At 48.3% G+C, this 22,788-nt stretch overlaps 1 protein-coding gene across 1 annotated transcript in view; it reads right to left on the minus strand.

Moving 5' to 3' along the window:
• HLF (HLF transcription factor, PAR bZIP family member) overlaps nucleotides 1–21,904 on the minus strand; it is a 51,667-nt gene extending 29,763 nt beyond the window's left edge. The window contains exons 1-3 of the mRNA XM_072938609.1: nucleotides 21,684–21,904; nucleotides 21,307–21,516; nucleotides 18,784–19,119 (exon numbers count right to left, since the gene is read on the minus strand). Of these exons, the coding sequence (XP_072794710.1) occupies nucleotides 18,784–19,119; nucleotides 21,307–21,421 (451 nt within the window). The 5' untranslated portion in view covers nucleotides 21,422–21,516; nucleotides 21,684–21,904. The remainder of the gene's footprint in view (nucleotides 1–18,783; nucleotides 19,120–21,306; nucleotides 21,517–21,683) is intronic.
• Nucleotides 21,905–22,788: the final 884 nt, after the last annotated feature.

Below are 22,788 nucleotides of genomic sequence, written 5' to 3' on the forward strand. Positions count from 1 at the left end.
AGAAGAGAAGCTCACTGATGCCTTATGGTGGGCCCTGTCACTACGTAGGTCCACAGGGACCGGTCTGCATGTCACCTCCTCCAGGACCTCCCTGACCCAGCTCTGCCCCAAAGGAGGTCATCACACTGTTGTGACCCTTTGCAAATACTGGCCATGTTGAACTGAATTCCGCCAGCAGCACTGAGGTATTAAAGTGAGCACAAGTACTCTTTTAAAACCACCGATAATGAAAATAATGTCTTAGTTATTTCCATCATTCAGCAAATGTTTACTGAGTGACACTTAACATCAACTGCATGTAAAGCATGAGCTTAGGTGCCAGAGAGACTAGCCTGATCCCTGCCTCTGAGACACAAGTCGAGTGCTGTGAGTCCGCACAAGTGTTCTGGGGAGGATGGGGCTCCAACACACCTTCACCTGTTTTATGCAAAAATCCCGCGGAATTGAAGCACCCACACTGGCATGAGAATAGGCCAGACTCAGGCCCAACCACTTGACCTACTGATCTTCAAAGCAGTCCTGACAGAGCCGACTCTGAGTGACAAGCATCCTGCCGTTACAATGCACAAAGAAAAATGCCGCATGTTGCTTCGGTTAATTATGACGTGGAATTATATTCCCTGAACCCTTCCCCAAGCAGGGCAGAGGGTAGAGGCCTCAAGGCGCCCTCTTGCCCGGTGGCCAATGGCCACGGCTTACACATTCACCACGGCCAATGCAGCCAGCAGATGACCCACATGGCACACCTGCCACTGACTGTGCATCAGACCATCCCAATCACCCGCCAGGGCTTCCGCCCAGCAAAAAAAGAAAACGTGACTGAGAAACACCTGTCCCCCTTATAAGGGGGAGGGGGAAAAGCTTCAAATAAACCTCTGAACTTCAACCATTTCTCAATGCTTTTGGGAGACCTCTTTGAAACTGCAGGGCCACTTTTATCTCACCAATAACCTTATCTGACCTCACCTGAAATGACTAATGTGATTGCAACAGTTTTATTCTGTGAAGTCCCACTCCTTCTGCCCCCACTGGGCTGAGGCATCTACTGGCCCTGTGAGAACCTGGCATTATTTTCAAAGCTAATTACCTACAGGTTTTCAAGACAGGCGGAATGGGTTTCTGCCACCTCCCTTCTGCAGAGTAAGCAAAAGCTTCACCAGGTGACTGGCAGGGGATGGCCCCCTGGTCCCCAAGGTTCTGAGCATCCTTTTCAATGAGGGGGAAGGGCTTCCCATGGGTGGCCTGTCCGATGAAGCAGTAGTATGTGTCTGGCTGGAAAAAGTTTCTTTAAATCTTGATGAGTTGTCACTGGGCTGGATGGTACTGACAGCAAAAGCGACATTCCAAAGTCGTAAACACTAGAATCAGAATAAGGCTTGGCACTAGGGAAATCCCCACGGAATTTATGGGTTGGCATGAAAGGGCAGAAAGAGTTTATTTTCAATTTCTTGTTTCAAGAGGGGTCTAATTTCATTTGAGAAAAGAGAAGTCAGTATTATTGCAATAAATCTGTGTTTTCTAACCATTCTCAGCTTTTCTATAAAAGGTTGAAAATCCCACAACCAAATTTCTTTTCAAACCCAAGTCAGGCTTCAGGCCTTGACCTGTGAGAACCGAGCCTGGAGGGGGAAACACCCCTTCCCCCAATTCCTCTTTTTGAAATTGGATAGTTGTGTTACTGAAGGCAAAACGATTAGCTTGTCCCTGAGCAAAGTGAGGTGGAGATGGGGGTAGAGGTGGAGAAGGGAGGGTATAAGAGAAAAAAAAAATAAATAAAAATAGACCAGTAAGGGAAAACTGAATGGAAGAGGTTCATTTGTTGATTTTAACAGTGTTTGCCATCCCTGGAGGCTCGCTGAAGTTCTTTCTTTCAATGGCTGGCCATGCACCAGCATTTGAAGTCTTAGATCTTTGGAAAGGAAGATTTGGACAACGAGGTTGTTTTATCTGGGAGGGTAACTAGTTTACTCAAGAGTTCCAGGACTTTGGTTTTAATGTTATTACCTTGGCCTAAGTTTCTCTGTCCCAGGCGGTCCTGGCTATGTTTACTGATTTAGCAAAAAAAAAGCAGGACAACCTGGGAGCGAGGGGACTTCTCTTGCACGTGGCTGCCCCCTTTAGCTGGATCACCTGATGACCTGGGCACCTTGGAGACAACAACGATGGGGAAAAGTCGAACATTTTTTTAAAGGTCCCAGCTCTCGACACTCAGAAGAGGGAAGTAACACTTCTCTAACTTACTCCCCAAATAGACACCGCCGTGGATGTTCTGCCAAGGAGTGATGCGAAAGCGTGTTCCAAAGTGAAATGTAAGCTTGGCCGGGTGCCCGGCTCTCGGCTGAATCCTGCACGGAGAGCTGCAGGCTGGCCGCCTGAAGGAGCACATTTCTCTCCATGTGACTGAGAGAGCCAGGCAGCCCAAGCAGATTTCTTTGTGTTAATAAAATGTGATCTCTAGACTGTACACACCAGCAGCCCCGGGAAACGTGAGCCAAAGAGAAGGACCCAAGGAAAGCCGCGTCCCTGGCTGAGAAGGGACCGCGGTTGTCAGCAAACTTGGTTGCCCCGAGGCCAGACACTCCCGCCTGGCAGGTGCAGGATGAGAGCAGAGTCAGAGGTGAAAGGACAGGTCAGGTGCTCAGCTGAACTCTGCTGAGGACATAAAGATAATCCGAGGAATCCCATCAAACGCCATCCTGGGCAGAGGCTCGTTCCTCCCTGAAGGGCCACAGACCAAAGTCCTTTGTGGACACGTTCTTAAGATTTGGAGTTTACCTGGGATTCAAGTTTCCTCCCCTGAAAGACAGAGATCACTCCAAGGATGGCAGGCAGCTGACTCCTGGGTTAACTTGTGTGTATTCTGGTGTAAGGTGTTGCAAAAATGCATATTTTGAGGTACTTGCTTTTGTGGGCAACTCCAGCCTCATGGCCGCTGTGGCCCTGGCCCCCTTGGATCCACTGCACAGGGTCTCATGCCTGTCAGTCTACATCTCTGGGGGTGGGAGGGGGGCAGCGGGAGGTGCACAGGCTGGGGAGGAAAGAGGGGATGAGTGCCCCTGCCCCCTGGGCCCCTTTCAAATGTTTTTGTTTTTTTTTTTTATGAGGGGGAGGTAATTAGGTTATTCATTTATTTATATTTGGAGGAGGTACTGGGGATTGAACCCAGGACCTCAGGTGTGCTAAGCACGCACGCTACCACTGAGCTCTACCCTCCCCCAACCCTGGGTCCCTTTCAAACCTCTTACTTCATCTCCAGGACTTTCAAATGCACTGTGCCCTCCAGCCACACTGACTTTCCCAGTCTGGAGAGTGTGTTAGGGCTGGTGGGCTCCGGGGACCCCAGTTGCTTCTGACGCTCCTGGGGACTGTGCTGGGGGCTGCCGGACTTTACGTGCCAGCACGCTCCTCTGGCTGAAGGGAGTGGAAGGTCCTAGAAGATGCTGCTCTGAGGCTCCCTGCCTCTGCAGCAACGCGGCCCTCAGAGTCCTCGACCACAGGGCATGCAACCAGCCAGAACCAGCTAATTATGAAGCAGCAGAGATGAGAGCGCCTCCCAGGCCCAGGTGAGCCTTCACCTTGGTTAATCTGCAAACCGGTTAATCGGCCTCAGGATAATTGAAAGTTAATGGTATGCACAGCTCAGGTGCAGTCACTGGAAAAACCTCAGTAGCAGAGGAAGTCAAGTCCACTCTCAGTGAACTCCTTTGCAGATTCTCCATAGACAATGTTTAACCTTGAACCCACTTCACTCCACTGCCCTACACACGCCTGCACCTACCCCTTGTCACACAGTGACCTTGGCGCCTGCGAGCAACTATTATTAGTCCTCTGGTGTAATTCACGGACTTAAAGTTAGGAAACTCGGAGGTCTCCAAGACACTTGGCTGGCTGGGGGAAAGCGTCCTGGGGGAGCTGTGAAAAGCACTACCCCTCACCCCAAATGTGCTTCCCAGAAAAAACCTGAAGAGCTCAAACATCACCAGGGAAGCAGGTCACACAGCACAAAGACAGAAAAGCTTATCCCAAAACTTCAGAATTACTGGCATGGATAACGGAGGGTCACCCTGCTATCCTGAGTGGCCTGGCAAATTCTCCAGTGCCATCTTAAGGAAAGTGACAGAACTTCCGTTTTTAAGGTCAAGAGTCACGGTGTGTGAGATACTGAGGGCCCAGCCTCCTAGCCCTTCCGCGGGCCGGGTTTCCAGGCACTCTGCAGCCATGACCGCTGGCCACAGCCTGCCCGGCCCTGTGGTTTGTGGTCACCTCTGCTGGAGCAGTGAGCGCCCCAGTCTGCTCCGCTGGAGCTTCCACGGGAGTCTGATGGGGACTTCTGGAATTCCAGCTTCCTTCCACCTTGCAACTCCTGCCCTGTGACCATGGGGCAGAATCAATAAACTTCCCCTCTTTCATTCTGCTAAGCTAACCAGAGTAAGTCTCCTGCTGAGAGCAGAACAGTACGTGCCAGGGGCCTGGAAAAACACTCTTCCAGGACACCGGAAACAGCACTGGCCTGAGTCCTTGATCTTTTGCCCAGTGGACAGACCAGGACTAAAGGATCTTCCCAACCTGCTCTGTCAGGACAGCAAATACCTGGCACAAAAACAGTCCCACCTAAGCCCAGGGCAGACATCTCTAATCAATCACAGAACTCCTTCCTCTGAGCCCAGATCCAGTTTCAGTCTTTCAAGATGACATTCCAGGCACCTACCAATCTATCGACACCAGCTGAAGTGAAACCTACCGTATGGAGGGAGGCTCTTTCAGACCTGAACCCCGCCACCCAGCACAAGCCAAAAGCTCGCTGGCCAACTGCCCTTCTAGAAGAGTTGCCATCAAACAGCTAGCTGTGGGCCTTGGGGTTTTCCTTTTTTTCTTTTTAAAAAATGTTTTATCTGGCTTAAAAAACCACTGCTTAAAAAATCCAACCCTCAGAGCAATGATTCCAGCCAGATAACTTGCTTTCAGGGTTACTCTGGAATGCTGAACACCAGAGAGAAGGCAGTGGTTCCCATTCAGAATGAAGACCATTTTTAAGGAAGTAACGAGCTTTAATATTGGTGTTTTTTTTTTTTTTTTTTTTTTTTTGCCCAGAACTGTCAAATGTCTTTTGCTTTTCAGTGTTAGTTTTTGGACTCTGTCACCCTTTATGAGAGGCAGAACATCAAACTCTTAATCCATCTACCAGCGTGGGTGCAGTACCATCGCCCCAAGAAGCTTTACATTTTTGCACTAAAATTTTGACTGTTAGTCTTCCAGTTCATAGCAGTCTTAGAATCCAGAGTCACAGAGCTAAAAACAGCACCCACATTTGCTAGATAAGAAAACTGAGGCCTTGAGAGATTCAGTGACCTGTCCAAGAACACACAAACCAATCCTGGCAGACCTGGCAACCGACATTGGCTGATTCCAAATTCTGCGCTCTTTGTAAATGGCCTACCTTGAGATTACTGCTACATGTTTCCTCTTCTCGCCACCTAAAACCCAACAGAAACAATGTCCACCCAATTTATCTTATCAATTTCCTAACTGGCTTCTTATTTTATATTCCTACTTGTAAGCCGGAAAAACAGTTAATTCTCATCTCACATATGAAGTGAAACCCAGAGAGGTTGACAACTTGCTTAATTAACAGCACAACTGAGAATATAAATTAGATCTGTCAGTGGACCTAAAGAAACTTCATGGGATTTATGCCCATCCCCCAGGGGTGGGATTGCTGGATCACATGGTAAGTCTATTTTCAGTTTTTTAAGGAACCTCCATACTGTCCTCCAGAGTGGCTGCACCAATCTACCCTCCCACCAACAGTGTAGGAGGGTTCCCTTTTCTCCACACCCTCTCCAGCATCTATCATTTGTAGACTTTCCAATGATGGCCATTCTGGCTGGTGTGAATTGATATCTCATTGACACATGCACTCTAATGTTCACAGCAGCATTATTTGCAATAGCCAAGACACGGAAACAACCCAAATGTCCATCAACATATGCCTGGATAAAGAAGATGTGGTACATATATACAATGGAACACTACTCAGCCATAAAAAGGGAATAAAATTATGCCATTTGCAGCAATATAGATGGACCTGAAGATTGTCATTCTAAGTGAAGTGGGCAGGAAAGAGAAAGAAAAATGCCATATGACGAATCTAAAAATAATAATAATAATAATGACACAAATGAACTAATTATTATTTTGATTTCTTGGATATGTTTAAGCACATTTGACTGTCATTTATGATTGGAATACCACATTCTGTTGATTCTTGAAAAAAAAAAAAAGGAAAAGAAACTTCATGGGGCTTCAAAGACTCAGCCCAGCAACTCAGAAATATAAAAGTGAGACTCAAAAGACACAAACTATAAGTACACTCTAGAAAGTGACACTTAAATACCAGAACACATACTGAGTGACAACTCTGAGCAGGCACAGTCCCAGGTATGGTCACTGATTTAGCCCATTTAGTATAATTTTATTCCTATGAAATAGGCTGCTATGTTCCAGATGAGGAAACAGGGCTTAGAATTTAAGTGACTTGCCCAGGGTATCCTGGCTTCTCAGGAGGCCTCTGACTCCAAATCCAATTTAGTTTAGTGTCTAAAGAATCCGACAGCAGTGTGCTAATGCTATTAGGGCTGTGTTTCTCTGAATGTCTTTAACAAAGCTTGTTATTTCTGCCTCAAACATGATTTTATCCTGCTCGCCATGGCTTCAGCCATTGAGATATGCCCGCGTTTACTTTTAAGCTGCCTGTAGTCAGAGTGGGAGGGCTAATGAAGCAGAGAGAAAGCATACTTTGGCAATGTAGCCACAACATCCAATCCTCTTGGGGGCAGATTAAATTCCAGGAACCAATTTCATGTCCAACATGAGTTGATTTCCAACAACCTCTTGGAGTAAGTGCTTAGCACCATCCGGGCTTTAACACGTAATGGGTACGGCCATGATTTCATATGTGTTTAGCTGATAGAAACTAGGAGCAGTGTGCCTGCTCTTTCATAAAAGCTCAGGAGATACCTGACTGGATGTGAAAATACGCTGAGGGAGCTTCAGCTGGAGTCAAATGCCCCTCTCGAGAGGGGAACATCTTGTCTAGTTCGATGCTGAAGCCCTTTGTTATCCTTCACACAGGACTGCTGTACCTTTAAAAGGGTCATCCTGCCACAGCCGTAGGTACAGTACACACCGAACTCCAGCAAGATCTAGGCCAAGAGCTCCACATCTCTAATCTGGCTGGAAAATAAAGTCATATCAGGTTTGCCCCGACTCTTAAATTGATCGACTTCTACTTATCCTTTTGTGTAAAACCCATTTTCACGCTTTCTTCCAGGTGATTTACTGTTGCTTTTTCTCCACTTCCTTGTGTTTCCATTCTACTTGGACAGAGGGTCCATTTTTCCTCTCTGGAAACTGCCACTTCTGCATCTTGTAGGGAGGGTTAAGAAAGGTTTGAGAGATTTACAGCAGGGGGAGCGGAAGGCCAGTGGGTTCGTTACCATCACAAACCCATGGCCCTGCCAACCCTACTCAACAGCCCGTCACCGACAGCTGGGGATACCGGCACTTCACTCCACCACCCAAAGGTGTCACCGAAAAGGAAAGAGAAGGAGCCCCAGTCACAAATCCTGCAGCAGGCTGGAGGGCTCGAGAGCACTCACGGAAACAAACTTCAGTTCCACTTCCCCCTTTCCACCCCCTCAAGGCCTCCAGGCACAGACTCAGAGGGTGGGAAGGGGTGGGAAGACGAAAGACACAGCCCTGGCTGGCGGAGCTATCCAAGGAAGCGGGCATTTACGGGGTTACAGGACCACAAACGGGGTTTCCAGGTGGGGTGGACCTTTTCACAGAGGTCAGTGCACAGGCTGCTCACCTGCTCTGCCTCCTCAATACCCTTTCTTCCCTACTGTGACTTGGGAGGTGGGGAGCAATTTGCAGCCATCACTGCTGGGGCACAAGAAGTGGTCGTACCTCAGGGTCCATAATATGACGATGGAGGTAGAAAAAGAGAAAAGGAATAGTATTCGTAGAATACCAATAAAAGCGGTGAAAGCTCCCATTCACATACGGACCTCTGTTTACGTGCTTCCATACAGCACCTCATCTACTCCTCCGGGAATTGGCTGGAGCAGGTACCACCATCCCCACTTAGGGAGGAGAAAGTCACGGCAGAAGACTTACAGAGCTGGTCAACGGCAGAGCCAAGATCTGAGCCAAGGCTGGGATTTTAACCCCATTCTGCTGCCCATCCGTGAGGAGAAGGGAAGAATGAGAGGAGGCTGCTCTAGCAGGTGATCATTCCATTAGTAAAGTTCAGGAGAAAACCACCGTCCTTGGGGATTGGTCTGTGACATCCTCTGTGACGGTACGTAAATGAACAGAAATGCTCTTTTGGCTCCAAGTACTCATATGTAAATTTAAGTTTTAAAAATATGAAAATGTAGTGGGTGGGGACAAGTGGGGAAGAAGGGCAGAGATAAACTGCAACAGTTTGGTGGGGACACTAATCTCAGTTACTCAAACATCTGAATGACAGAAATTCTTTGGCTCCTACCACACACTGTGATCAAGAACATCAATTTATACACACCCGGTCAAGGTCTTCAAAGCCTATTTTGTACTCAAATAAGTTCAATGTGCCTCCTAAAATTATACTTGCACAATGAATGTGTTTGATGATATCTTTGTGAAGAAAACAAAGATACCAATTTCACTTTAATCAACGTGAGATCAAATGATCACAAAATTTGAATCAATGCAATGTTACTGCCAGGTAAAGCTTGAGGATAAAAAGAGAAATAAGGAGAAAATTGGTAAACTCAAATGACTTCTTTACACCTAGTTTTTGTAATACTAAAACTTCCTGTCTTTAAATTTCTAAGGAATCTAATAACTAAGTATCAATAATGCCCTGTTATGTTTGGATCAATTTCATTTCTAATGCTAAAAAATATTTTTTTGACATGGATATAAACATTATTTTAAAAATCAATCAGCTGTTACCAGCCATTTGAAATAAACATATTTTAGATTCTATGAGGGGAAAAAAAATACACCCAACTCCCCTGGGAAAATGTGTTAATAAAAAGAAATCAATTGTAATGGAATGAATTCTATGACATTCTTAGGAAGTCAATTCTACAAACTTTCCTTTTCCTCAGAGGCTCTATCAAGGCTTTATTTCTACCTTTAAATTTTATTTTATTTACTCTTCCCTCTAGAAATCTTTCAGTGGCCTTTGGCCTTTAAAAGTATTATTATTCCAACTGGATTATTATTCCAACTGGATTATATTATTATAAATTTATTTTATTTACTCTTCCCTCTAGAAATCTTTCAGTGGCCTTTGGCCTTTAAAAGTATTATTATTCCATCCCATTTTTTAAGTTTTCTCTAGTAAAAGCCGCCATAATCTCCCTCAGCAATATGAAGCCCACCATACAACACAACGAATCCACTCTAAGGTGAATGACGTCTTTTGATCAAAAGGGCAGACGGTTTGCCCACTCTCCGCAGAAGAACACTCCCCATCTCAGGGTACTGAGCTCTCTGTTCTGGGTAATCTGATCACTGGGTGTCTAGATGGTCTTGTCCGTCTGGTTCACAGCCTGGATTCCCATTGGTCAGGGCCCAGTGGCATCCTCCCCCAAACCTTCATGCTTCCCATTCAATTCAGCTCAGAAGGCATTTATTGTGCGTGAACGAACAGCCTTGCTTAACTGTTTCCATTAAGTGCAGGAAACGCTTCCACAGCAGCAGTGAGACTCCTCCAGTCCACAGTCCATGCTTGGGTTCCACAGCAAAGACACCAAAGCAGACTCTGCTCCCCAGAGCTAATTACAAAAGAAAGCACCGCCCTTCCCCACTCAAGGAGTTTCTGCCAAAGCACTTACTTCTGCTGATCCACTGATGCAATCCCACTTTCTAAGAGAACATTTTGCCACAGATGATTTAGTGTTGGAGCTCCCTGGAGCATCTTCCTCAAGCACGCACTCATGGTTTTTAGGAATCTTGGGTCTCCCAGGCAAGATTCAAGAGGGAAAATGGTTTTATTAGCCACAAGCCATCTCTCATTACAAGACCCCGAATTCCAAAGCATCCGTCCAAAAATCATTAATGCAAAGAAAAAAAAATCCTAGATTAAACTTCTGAAGACAAAACTTTTAGGAAATCTGTATGACAATTACAGTGGAAATGTGTCATTTTTTCAGGACACAAGATGAGACTGGATTGATTTCCACTGTGAGCTGGATGGTTAGGGAGCTGAGGCAGTAACGATACTGGTTCAAGTCAGAAAAGGAGGAAGGCAAACATTTTAGGAATTTTCACATGAAGTCATGGAGTGTGTATCCACCAGAAGCCAATTTAACAGAAACAAGTACTGTATAGCTTTCCCCCACCAGACACGTGACTCTGCCAACACTCCTGTGATTGTCTACTATACGTAGCTGAAGGCGAGTTGGAACATGTTGACTGTCACTTTTCACTTAAGGGAATGGGTCTGGGTTACGGTGACCCCTCCCACCTGCTGTAGTCTTGGCTTGATCCCAGAGACACCTTGGGGGCACCTGAGCAACTCACCCCACGGGTGCCAGTGAGCGGTCCCCTCCTTCCGCCAGAGCCTGTCTTCTCCCAAGTCCCCTTCCTCCACGAGCACCCCCAGCAGGGCACATGCACATCCCACAGCCACCAGATCACAGCGTTAACAGGCAGCTCGCTCCGGCTTCAGGGAAGGAGACTGCCACAGACACCAGGTCAGGGCTCAAGAACACAAAACTGCAGGGAGGAGTCTTCTGTCTCTCAGAGGTAAAATGAATAAGCTGGACAAACACTTGGCTAAGCGTGTGCAGCTTGACATTACTGCTGCTGGTAATCTCAACCAAGCATTGCTCGTTTCACTGAACCAGTAACGCCTTCTCCTCTTTCACACACACAGAGGCACACATACGAAAACAAACACACGCTCATAAAAATTGGTTTAATATACTTTTTTTGTAAACTCAGTAAGTGTTATAACATAGAGGCCTTTTAAAATCATGGATGTTAATGGGTTGGGTTTATTAAAATCTATTTTTCTACTCCTGTGAGAGCAGGCCTGCTTTTAAATTCTGAACCATTCAAATACCTCAAACTGTTTCCTTGCCAGAGAGTGTTTCCCCCAATCACCACAATTATGGGCTTTATAAGTGAAACCTAAACCCTGTGTTTTTGAATTACTTTCTCTACATCATTAGAACATTGTGTTTTGAAAAGCTGTTTGATGTTCAAGGGAGCGTATTTATTTTCAAAATAACAATCATAAGGAAGCCCCGGTTTGCCAGAGGAAACTGTTGTGAAGTATCTAAAAGTGTTTCAGATCCAACCTTGAACCCAAGAGGAAACATACACATGCCACTGCCCTGCTCAAACGCCCTCCATGGCTCCCCACTGCCTCCTGGATGAAGTTCAAGCTCAGCAGCCTGACTGGCACCTGCCTCCTCAGACTCGTTGCCCTGACTCCTCCATGTGAATCTGCTGCACCAGCCAAACTGGAGCGACACCTCGTTCCCTGAACATCCGTGGGCACTCCTGCCTCCACAGCCTGCCACACCATTGCCACTCACCATTCTGGCTCCTCCACCTCTCACTCTGAGGCCCAAGGAAAGGTCCAGCTCCTGCAAGAAGCCTCGCCCCAGGCCCTCTTGCCCTGGGCAGCGGCTGCTTCCTCTGAGGTCTGCAGCTCTCTCTGCCCTGCTCCCTGATTTGTTTCCAAATGTTTTCCTGATCACTCTTTCACCTTCCTCTTTGCAATAGATCCTGGGGGCCTCTAGGTACTCACCCATCACTTGGCACCGAGGAGATGCGAGCTTGTCCTGTCACTCATCCTTTTACCTAAAAGTTCTCTCTTCCCTCCTAAACTGCCATGTCCTTGAGACCAGCAGCCAAATCATACTCTTGTCTGTCTTGTCCAGGGGGCAGCCTAGCTGAAGCCAGTGCTATTTCTGGGGACCGTCCACATTGCTGCCTGCCCCTCCATTTCCTCTGCTCCCCTGTCATCTGCACACTATTGACCAGAGGGAAAAAATGGACTGACCGTGGGAAGGGCTGGCCGTACTGTGGGTCACATGCCATGCCCACCCCTCATGCACAGTAGAGAGCTCACCTCAACCCAGCAAAGAATTACTTAGCAGAGGAGAAAATGAAGGTGCAGAAAGAGTGAAGATGTCTCCATTAGCGAAACAGGGGAGGGAGGAACTGTTATTCTGGAATGCATGTGTGAAGTCTTGCTCGTAAGCAGGAGAATGAACCAGACGTCTCTCCTCTCCCACCATAACACACTCTTATGGCTTTACCCCTGAGGTCATCATATTTCCTTCAAATGTAATTATTGCCTATCATTAAAAATTCAATAGTGACATCAGTTGATGGACAGACTGATTTACTAGTCGTCTATGTCATGGAGAAATCCTCTACTGAAGAACTTCCTAGAACTACATTTTGTCTGATTTTTTTTTTAACCTCATGAGCAAGGAGGACTGAATAAAGGTTATGGTTAGCCACCCAAGATTACTTAAAACTCAGGCTAAGAGAAAGGTGAGCAAGACTCAGCAGAGGAGCAGGGAGAATTCAAATTCCAGAGGCCTTAACTGGCTGGAAGGGAAAAGCATGCAGATTGCCTAGGAGTCCAACGCTGGGTCCTCCTACGAGAAACGAGATCAGATGGGTAGTGAGGATGCCCTTCACAGCAGCCAGCTGTTATTGAGCGCCTACTATGTGCCACACACTGTGCCCTGCATTCTGCACGTGCTGGCTCAGAGGACGTCCAACAGTCAGTCCTAGGAGGCAGGTCCAGTGGCGACTCCAAAGTTCCACGTGGGAAATCTGAAGCTTCGATCATCTAACGGACCTGCCTGCCCGAGATCACCAGCAGGCATGGCATTCTCACCAGGTGTGTCTGTGCATCAGATCTTATGCCCTAAAACACTGCTCTCCTGCCTGGATAGCTCTGTGTCTCAAACACAGGTCACTCTGATGGGCCTCTGAATGGTGAGCTGGCAGGCACCTGGGTCTAAAGGACATTGAAATTTATTCCAAAACAATGGTTTGGTGGTTTCAGGTTTCAGATCCTTGCTGGGGAAACACCAACTATTACAACAAAGAAAGATTCTAGATGGGACCCGTATTCACAGCCATTCCCATTAGAGCATCAGATACAGGCCCTGAACTTCCCCCTCCCTCTCTCGTGTGTTCTTGTTCAATGTTTTTTCATCTTAATACTTCCCTAACCACTCTCCCTCTCACCTCCATTTTCAGGGCTGAGACATCAGACAGGGTTCCTGGGTAAAAGTGATCAGTGCTGGGTGGAAGAGAGGTTTCTGAGAAACCTCATAAATCACTGGCTGTCTCTCGGCCCCTGGCTGCCTCACATTTGGGTGTTATCACTCACGGCTTCTCTCGTCCCACCTCCCCCACCCCTTCCCTTCTCCTCTACCTACTTGTCTTTATGCTGCTATTTTTCTAGTCTGGTAGACACAGTGCTGAACTGAGAAGGCTCTGCCAAGATCGCTGGCAGGAGCCGGCCTGCAGGAACCCTGCCCACCACAGCGGCGCAGAGAAGACAGAGCCTCCGGGCAGACGGGCAGGAGAGCGGCCGCCCCTGGGGTCTGGCTGGAATGTGGGGCAGAGCGGGGCTCCCTGGCACGGGCCCCCGCCCTCCGGAGCCTGGCTTTCTCCTGCCAGGGGGCAGGATTACAATTGCTCGCTGGCACTTGCCCGGGTTCGCCAGGGATGGGAGGCGAGGGTGGCTGGAAGGCTGCCAGCGCGCCACCCTGAGCTGGGTGAGCTCCACCGGGCACAGCCACGTGCCTGGAGCACACGGTCACGCGGGCAGGCGGCCAGGGTGGCCGGGGCCTGCACGAGAGCTGGGGGGGAGGGGGCTGGGCACCCAGCGGGCAGCAGTTTCCAAACCGGGGAACAGGACTTGCTAACCCAGAAGGGCTGCTGCTGGAGTAACATCAGGGAAGTGGCTTGTCCTAACCCAGGATGAAGGAGAAAAGTCAAGCAGGCTGCACAGGATGGGGACTGGGCATGCTGAAAAACAACAACGAAATGCATGTTCCATTTTTGCAGAAGGAAGGGCACTGGATGATACAAATCCCTAAATGGAGACTGGGGTTGGGAATAAGCCTTCCCTTCTCCTGCTCCCAAGCCATGACATCACTCCAGCTCCAGGCCCTGGGAATGCACCTACCACACACCCTGCTGAAACCCCAGGGAGGGTTTTATAGTCTCCATTCTCTTGATGAGTAAACTGAGGCTTAAGGAAGTCAAGAAATTGACAGAGAGTTACACAGCAGGTCAAAGCGTGTCCAGGATGTGAACCCAAGACCCTGGGCCCAGAGCTGATGCTCTTAACCACCAAGGCACTCTGCTGTCCACACGTATCTGGAAATACCTCTTGCCAGAAGGCTAGGAAACCCCTGTCCTGGGACTGTCACACAAAACAAAGCCAAGAGAACAGGGAAAACTTGTCTTCTACAGGGTGTGGTGGAGAAGATAAACTCTTACAAGCAACAGAAAAGTCTGCCGGCCTCCAGAGCAAAGCTGACCTCCCTCATAATCTCCTTGACCCTGATGGATGGAGAGCATGTCCAAGAAACTTGAGGGGCAGTGCACTCAAGTCCAGCATGGTGCTCCCAATCTGCAGACTTAGCAACACGCTGGATGGGAAAATACATGTACTGCATGCCCTCAAGGGGAGGGAGAAACTGAAGCTTCGTTTCACAATGCTGGAAAAAGCAAAGAGAATTCTGTTGCCTGAGCAAGACCTCCCGTAATTCCAGAATCACCAGCACAGAACCCTCCTCCATTGTTATTCAGACCCCATGGCCAGCATTCTCCTTCCACGCGGAACCTCATCACAAAGGAAGGTCAGCAGAAACAGAACACAGGTTCCATCCTGCAAAGGTGCAGTTGGTTCTCCCTACCTCCTCACTCTACTTGGGCCACCCACTCACGCCCTCATCTCCCACACACCAGCACACTCCAGGGGTTTTCACTTCACTCCATAAGCAGCCTTCATGGTGACCCAGACTCTGTGCTCAGAACTGGAAAGAGAGGCTTCTTAATTCTCAGCTGTTTACACTGGTAGGACACCCCCAAGCTATGCAAAGAAAAACCACCAGAGGAAACAATTTCAAATCTGGCTTTACAAGCATGTGATTTAAAAATAACTCTGCCTTTGTCTGCTATGGATGACTTTCCCTAAAGGGACTGCTGTCCTTAAAGCAATCGCTCAATTCTCCGGGCAAACCGATTCTTATTTTTCCAGTACAGGGCGTATACCTCTAGGAAAGCACTCCCAGGTACCACTTCTGATAGTATCTGACATGCAAACATCGAAGCGGTCAGGATGACTCCTGCCATCTCTGTGGGCCTGGGAACGTCCAGAAAGCTGCACCTCAGAGGACAGAGAAGCCCACACAGGTGGCTGTAGCATCCAGGGATCACCACTCTCCTTCGTTAAGATGTCAGCCCAGAAAGCTTAGCAGTGACCCACAGCCACAGGAGGTTTCAAGGCATCCCCAGCTTATTTCTTCAAGGGAAACTGTATTCAGAGAATTTAATTCATCCTTCGATCAGACAGCCAGACAGAGGAATGAGGATGGGTATACCAAATAGGAAAGGGGTTAGAGGGTGGTCAGGGTAGATAAGTGAGAGAATTCACAAGAACGTCCACCTTGTCATTCCGAGACACATGTGGGGTAAACCTAGAAATGCCTAATTTGTCATCTTTCAGCCACACAGGCAGCACTCATGGCACAATGCTACTGAGCGTAACTCAAAAGATGCACGCTGAGCAGGGGGCAGAAAACAAATGTTTAATAAAGCTGTTCTGCATTGAAAGCCTGATCAGCTTGATTTCTGTTTTATCAACTAAAAGTGCATAACCACGCTCTGATTAATGTTATGTTTCTTTGCAGCCACCTAAATTCTCCTCATCTCAAAAGTTTTGCCACAAAGCTGTACAGGGGGTAAAAAGCATCCGTGTGTGTGACAGGATCCTGAGGTAAGCCCAGACATTCAAACTGAATGTCTAGATCATTAGTTCTCAACAGGTGGGGGGGGGGTGGGGGATGATTTTGACCCCAGGAGAAAGTTGGCAGTGACTGGAAGTATTTTCATGTGTCACAGGGTAGAGGCAGGGGTGCCTCTAAATGTCCTACGATGCCCAGGACGATCCCTGCAGCAAAGACTTACCTGAAACATCAACTGTGCCAAGGTTGAGAGTTTTTGATTTAGACTGAAATTATACAATTCCCAGAATGTACAAGGCAACAGCTGTGCTCTTCCCTTCTGAGGACTTATTTTCCTCAAGATTAGTTTGGCATTTCTATTACACAGAATCATCGAGGACTTTCTCCTTTTTTCAGGTTTGCCTGTGACATACCACCCGTGAATTCCACGTCCCCTCGAATTGTGCTTTGCCTTATAATCTTTATAATGATCAGCACCATATGAACAGCCGAGTGTTATTTTATCTGCATTTGGTGTTTTTAAGAAGAGCTATAACTTTTTTTCCTCTTTTGTTAGGAGTACCATTGAGTTTAAATGAATTGAAGATTATTTTGAAGTGCGTTTCAAGTATCAAAAAAGAGGTTTAAATGGAGAGCTTATTCCTAGATTCCAGTACCCACTTTGATCCCGGAGCCTTTCCTCCATAACCTCACAAAATGCTATTCACTGAAACTGTGGAGATCTTTGTTATAGATTTGCAAACCTGACTGGGGCACCCCAGATTTCCAAGAGTCATTGATTAATACTGATTCTAATGAGCTCTGACAAGTGACTTTTAAGGAAGCCTCAAGCTCCAAAACCCCAATTCTTGACTCTCAGTAGGAACCTCGCTGATGGGGACCCCATATCTGCATGCCTCTTGGGAAATAAATACAGCATTTCTAACATGTTACACATCCTGTACTTGACAGGAGATTGAGAAATACGAGTCGATCACGTATAAGTGTTAGAACACCCCGAGCCAATAACTATTGGTCAAAATCTCCCGGCATCTCTCTCCAGAATGAGAGGTTATATGCTGTACCTAATTGCTTTACAAAGGTATTCCAGAAGACAGGGATGGGAATAAATGATGAAAGCTGGCATAGACAGAATAATGATCATAACTGCTCTCATTACAAAACATCTGGTGCTGGTCATTTCACCCTTTATATACATTATCTGTACTTTTCACAACAGCTCAATCAAATATAAAGTATGCCCTTCTACACAGAGGCAAGCTGAGGCCCAGAGAGGTTATGTCACTTTGTAAGGTCACACAGCTACGAAGTGGTCAGTCCCATTCTGCAGAGCAGATGACTGAGGCACACCTGTGCCTTCTCACCGGGGCTCTCACCCCATCTTCCTGGTTGCTTCCTCACTCTGAAAGGTTATTTATTTTGTGGTCTGCTCCCAGAAGAAACTGAAGACAATGACCCCACGGGTTCTAAGTAAGAGGGACTTAGGGTCACATGAAGGAATGTTTCCCCAAGTTTCTGCAGCCTCCTGAGGGGGTCAGAGATGATGCCTTAATTCCATTCCAGCCAGGGGCCTTGAAGTTACAATTCAAAGTGAGCTTTGGAGAAGGGGCAGCCCAGAGAGATTTGATGGGAAAGTTTTAACTCCAACACTAACATTTTAAGGCAGGGGCGTTCTCTTCCTCCTTTGCACCATTTCCTTTCATTTTAATCTCGCTCTGTGTGTCACAGAAATTCTACCCGAGCTGGGGACACAGAGTTCAGGAATGATCTCCAGCACAAGTCTCCTATTGTCCTGCTTTCTACCCTCCCTGCGGCTAAGGCCCTCGGCTCAGCGACCTGCCTGACAATTTATCTGGCTGGATCTTTGTTCCTGGTTACCTGTGGACATGAAATGGCCTTTCTTCCTGTTCATTTTGTACCACAGGGTGCGAACGGCACGAAGACAGAGCGGCCTCAACTCTTGTTTCTGTCTAACCGTTCAGCAGTGGGTTTTGAAGTGCTGGTCATTTCAGGTAACGTTTCTGTGTAATATTTCCACACCATTTAAAGCTGACCCTGTGACCTTGTGGGTTTTGATAAAAGTGGACGACATGTAGTGGACAGGTGGGTGAAAATGAAAACAAAAATGTATGAACAATTTGGTTTATCGGCACAGTGAAGAGAGACAAGGGGTCTGATACCGAAGACGGCTAAGCTCTCTTAATACGACAGCGGCTTTTAGATTCCATTTCTCAGTCGATGACAACACAAGATGAAATGGATCAAAAATCTCTCTGTCCCCCACCCCTGATTCACATTTTTTTCCCTTCAGGCCAGAGAACGATAGATATGGGTAAACCGCAGTTTTATAAGAGTCTGTCCAAATCATTCAGCAAAATTCTATCATCTGTGTATTTGGGGAAGGAGGAAAAGAGACAGGAGGCAAGATGGATGCCTAAATTATCCAACTCAGTCACTGTGAGTTAGTATTTCTTAAACTATAGTCCTTGGATCAGCTGCAGGGAGCTGGTTAAAAATGTATATTCCTGGGCCTTGTCCAGACCTGAAAAATCAGAATTTCTAGGGGTAGGTCCACAGAATCTGCCTTTCGCTGACTCTCCAGGTGAAATGCTCATTGAAGAGGGACAACCACGACCGTGGCTGAAATGCAAGACTCCCCCTCTAGGGTGGGCTAAAGCATCCCTGATGGTGAAGACGTTTATGTCAACCTCACCCTGCCCCTCCGTTCCCCACCTCCCCAGTCTGAAGGGAGACCCTTCTGAGAGTTTACCTGGTCTGATGGGGCTCTGCATACAGTTCGGGGACGGGATGCCAGGGTGAATGGGTGCGGAGGCCCGACTGCTGAGGTCCATGACGGACGGGGCAGCTGAGGAAGCCGGCTGCAGCCCGGGAGGGTGAGGGCTGTGGTCATGCTGCGACGGGCTGGGGGGAATGCCATTTTCCGACAAAAACTCCTCCAGGTCCATGTATTCCAACTGGAAAGTATCTCCGTCATAGGGAAGGGTTTTGTCCCATAAGGTGGGTCCCAAGAATGCCGACTGGGGGACCGTCGGGCTATTGCTCTCATCATCCAGCTTCTTTTCCTTGTCTTTATCTTTACTAAATGCTGCAAAAAAAGGGGGGGGGGAGGTGAATTGGATTTTAAAAAAGAAAAAGTGTCCCTTTTGTATCACCCCCTCCTGGCTTCTGCTGTAAAACTACTTCCCACAAATGCCGGAGCTCTTCTCTGGCTGCTGGCTTCTGTGGCTCTGGAGTTAAAAGTTCAGGCAGGACATGGATCTCTGCCTGTTTTTCAACATCTTCCTATTTACTTTGGAAAGAAGGCACGAGTCCTTGGGACAGGGCTAGAGACTGGTCTAGGATATAAACAAGAGAGCACAGGCTTCAGTGCATTATTCGGGGAGACAAATATTAATTTAAATCTACAGTGGGAAAATAACCCAGGCAATTACAGGCAACTGATGTGATTTTTTAAGAAAACAGCCAATAACCAGGCATGATTTATCTTCCAGGAACTTCATTACAGTAACAAGATGATGTCATTCAGACTCAGAAAGCCAGGGCGTTGGTAATTCTAATTTTGGTAAAGTACAGACTCTTCGATACCATGTATTGAGCACCTACTATCTACCTGGTTTCTTCCACATATATTTCTACCCCCTCAATCACATAATAAACTTGCAAATAGCAACTATCCCCATTCACAATGAAGAAATGGAGGCTCTGAGATTTGCAGGACCTTGACCAGTGCCTCACATTGCAGAGGAAACCAAGAACTACCTAGGTCACGTGTGTTTGCTTCTAAAACCACTGGGTATATTACATTTTACAAAAGGAATTTTTATTTTGTTTTTAAATACCAAGTGTTTTCGTCCTCCTCTTCCGCAAACGTTTAAGTATGATCCGACTCAATTATACATGGAGGCACCCTGTTTAAAGCACAGCTAGTGGAAACGTGGTCCTCTCTATACCTGCGATGGAGGTATGCAGCTGTTTTCTGCCTAGGAGTGTCCCTCACCCCCTTAGGTCTTTAACCAGCGCTCCGGATTTTGACGAGTCTAGTACTCAGGCGCCGGTGGAATCTGGGATTAAGGAATTCGGCTTGAGGTATTTCCTCAGAGAAACAGCCTCCACCGACCCCCATTCTAATTCCCTACAGTCTCATCTCCTGAGAATCTGACTTAAAAACACCCGCAGATGTAAAAGACTGCAGGCAGCACCTTCCTCCCAAGTGCTACTCCTTAAAGAGGAATTAAGAGGGAAGCTAGGCTCTGCAGACTGCGAATCAAACCCCTCAACTCTTGCAATGCAACAGGTTGTTCCTGGTAGGAAAGAAGATGAGAGTTCTCCAGAGCTACCTGCAGCCAAATGATCTTTCAAGACTTTACACTATAAGCTAGGAGGTTTCGCATTTGCTAGCGCTATATCGAAGGGATGAAAACCATCAGCCCAAAGGACAGATCCCGGGCGGCACCAGCTGGGTTCCGCATCTCCTCATAGGACCCCTTCCGGCCCGCTCCAGCCAAGGATGCCTGGGGAAGGTTTGGGACTTACCCAGACAAGGCTCAAGCCAGAGGTGGCTCTTGTGCGGTTACACGTGAGCGGGATCCGCTCTCCCCTCCCACCAAGGAAAGTGCACCGGGAAGGTGGCAGCGCTGGGGGCGTACGCGGCTCCGCGCCCAGAGACCACTCCCCTCGCCAGCTCCAGCTCCCCAACCCCCCTTTCTGAAGTAACCTGCACGGGAGAACACGCGTCTCTGCTTTCACCTGCTCCGGACTTCAAAATACTACTAACAGCAGCAGTAAGCACGACCCCAATACCCAGGCTCCGCAGGGAGACCCCCAACTCGAGCCCCAACCCGCATGGAAGCCAGCCCTCTGGTTTCTCTCCCCAGCCCGCGAAGCTCTGTCCTGGCGCAGATGGTTTCACTCCGCATGCCGGTGAGCCTCAGTCTAGGGAACACTGACCCGTCAAGTTCTCTCTCCCACCTGCGCCGCCCGATCCGGACCCCGGGAGGCCAGGCTGGGTCCCCAACGCTACCGTAAACGTTGCTCAGCGAGAGGGTCTCCCCTTTTTAAGGAGGAAGGGTGGAGCGATGGGTGAGCTACTCAATTTCACCAAAAGCAGGGCCAGGGTGCCGGTGACAGGGAGAGAAGGAGGGGGATGGATGCTCCGGCGGGCCAGCGCGTGTGCCCGACCCAGGAGGGGGACCCCAGGAGCGGGGCCCCAGGAGCGGGACCCCAGGAGCGCCGTTCCTTCCCAGAGCGGGGCAGCCAGGAGGGCAGCGCTCACCGTCTTCGTGATGAAGGGGGAGCTTCAGCGGGTTCTCCAGCAAGGACCTGAGCACGCCGTAGGGAGGCGGGATAAAGGTAGGATTCAGGGGGAGCGGTCGGGACATTTTCTCCATTGCGATGCACTCAAATTATTTTTCTTAAAAAAAAAAAAAAACGCTCTCCAAAATGTTGCTGAGGGTTTTCCTCCGTCCTTTGCCGAAAGTAGTCTCTTTCAAGGCGGTGGAGACAAGAGAAGAAAAAAAAATTACTTATGTCTTTATAAACACATCTGCGTGAAAATATAAAACAAAAACTTTCGGGTTCCCAATGCAGAAGGTCCCCGGAGAGCGCGCCAAGTGCCCGCGGGCTCCTCGGCCACGGGCAGGATGCTCTCACCTGCCGCAAACCTCTCGTCTTGCAAAATGTTCACAATTGTGAAAAAGAAAGAAAAAATAAGCAGACAGCTCAGAGGGCGGAGGGTACCGCACCGCCTCGGCCCGGTCGCGCGAGCACCGAGGCCGCGCGCCGTCCCACCCCACCCCCCTCCCCGCGCCGGCGGCCGCTGCTCCCCCGCGCTCCGCGGCCCCGCAGCGCCCGGCTCAGCGCATCCGGCCGCCCATGTGCCGCGGCCTGACAAGAGTGACGTCAGGGCCCGCACCGCGCGCCGATAGGCGTGCAGGGGCGGGGCCACACGCGGCACCACCCATCCCGCTGCCGCGTGTTTGTCGTTGTCGCGCGCGCCGATTTTCTAGGACCGTGCAGCGCTGGCCGGCGGCAAATATCCTGGATGTCCTGGGCCACCGACTTAGGCTGAGAATCTAACCTTTTCAAAAGTGAGAAGAGGAATGAGAAATTTATCTCAGTAGTTTTCAACCTGGGGAATAAACTGGGGGATTAAAAAAAAAATCCAGATGACCAGTCGCATCCAAATCAATTAAGTCAGACCTCTGGGCTGACATCCAGGTAACAGTTTTTAAAGCTCCCGGGGTGGTTCCAAGAAGCAGCCAAATTTGAGAATGATTGGTTTAGATCGAATTGAAAATAAATACTCTTCTAAATATTTTCTCCTAGCCCCATCCAAGCTTAGCATCCTCTCTCTTGCCTTGCTCCCGGAGCCACTGAAAAATGCTTGTGAGAATGAGATACAAAAAGTAGAGAGGGGAGAGACAGCGGGAGCCCTGTGAACTGTTTCCCATGCTTTCAAGAGGGTGTTAATAGGGATATGTGTTTGCCTGAAGTTGAAAGAGGGCAGGAGATAGACACACGCACTGAATGAGATTTTAGGAACATATGCTCTAGGAAAGGACAGGCGACTGTTCCCAGGTTACAGGGTCTGCACGGTAATTGAAATAATTTTGTAAAGTATTCCGTAAAGTGATATTGGCGTTCACGGCCCGCGCAGCGGCTGCAGCTTCGTGCTCTGCAGGTATGTCCCGCGGTGGTCCCAGAGCGAGCGCTGTAAGCATCCAGGTGTGGGTTGGACGGGAGCGCTCGCATCCAG

The sequence above is a fragment of the Vicugna pacos genome, chromosome 16 (genome assembly GCF_048564905.1).
Source record: "Vicugna pacos chromosome 16, VicPac4, whole genome shotgun sequence".
In the NCBI taxonomy this organism is placed as follows: domain Eukaryota; kingdom Metazoa; phylum Chordata; class Mammalia; order Artiodactyla; family Camelidae; genus Vicugna; species Vicugna pacos.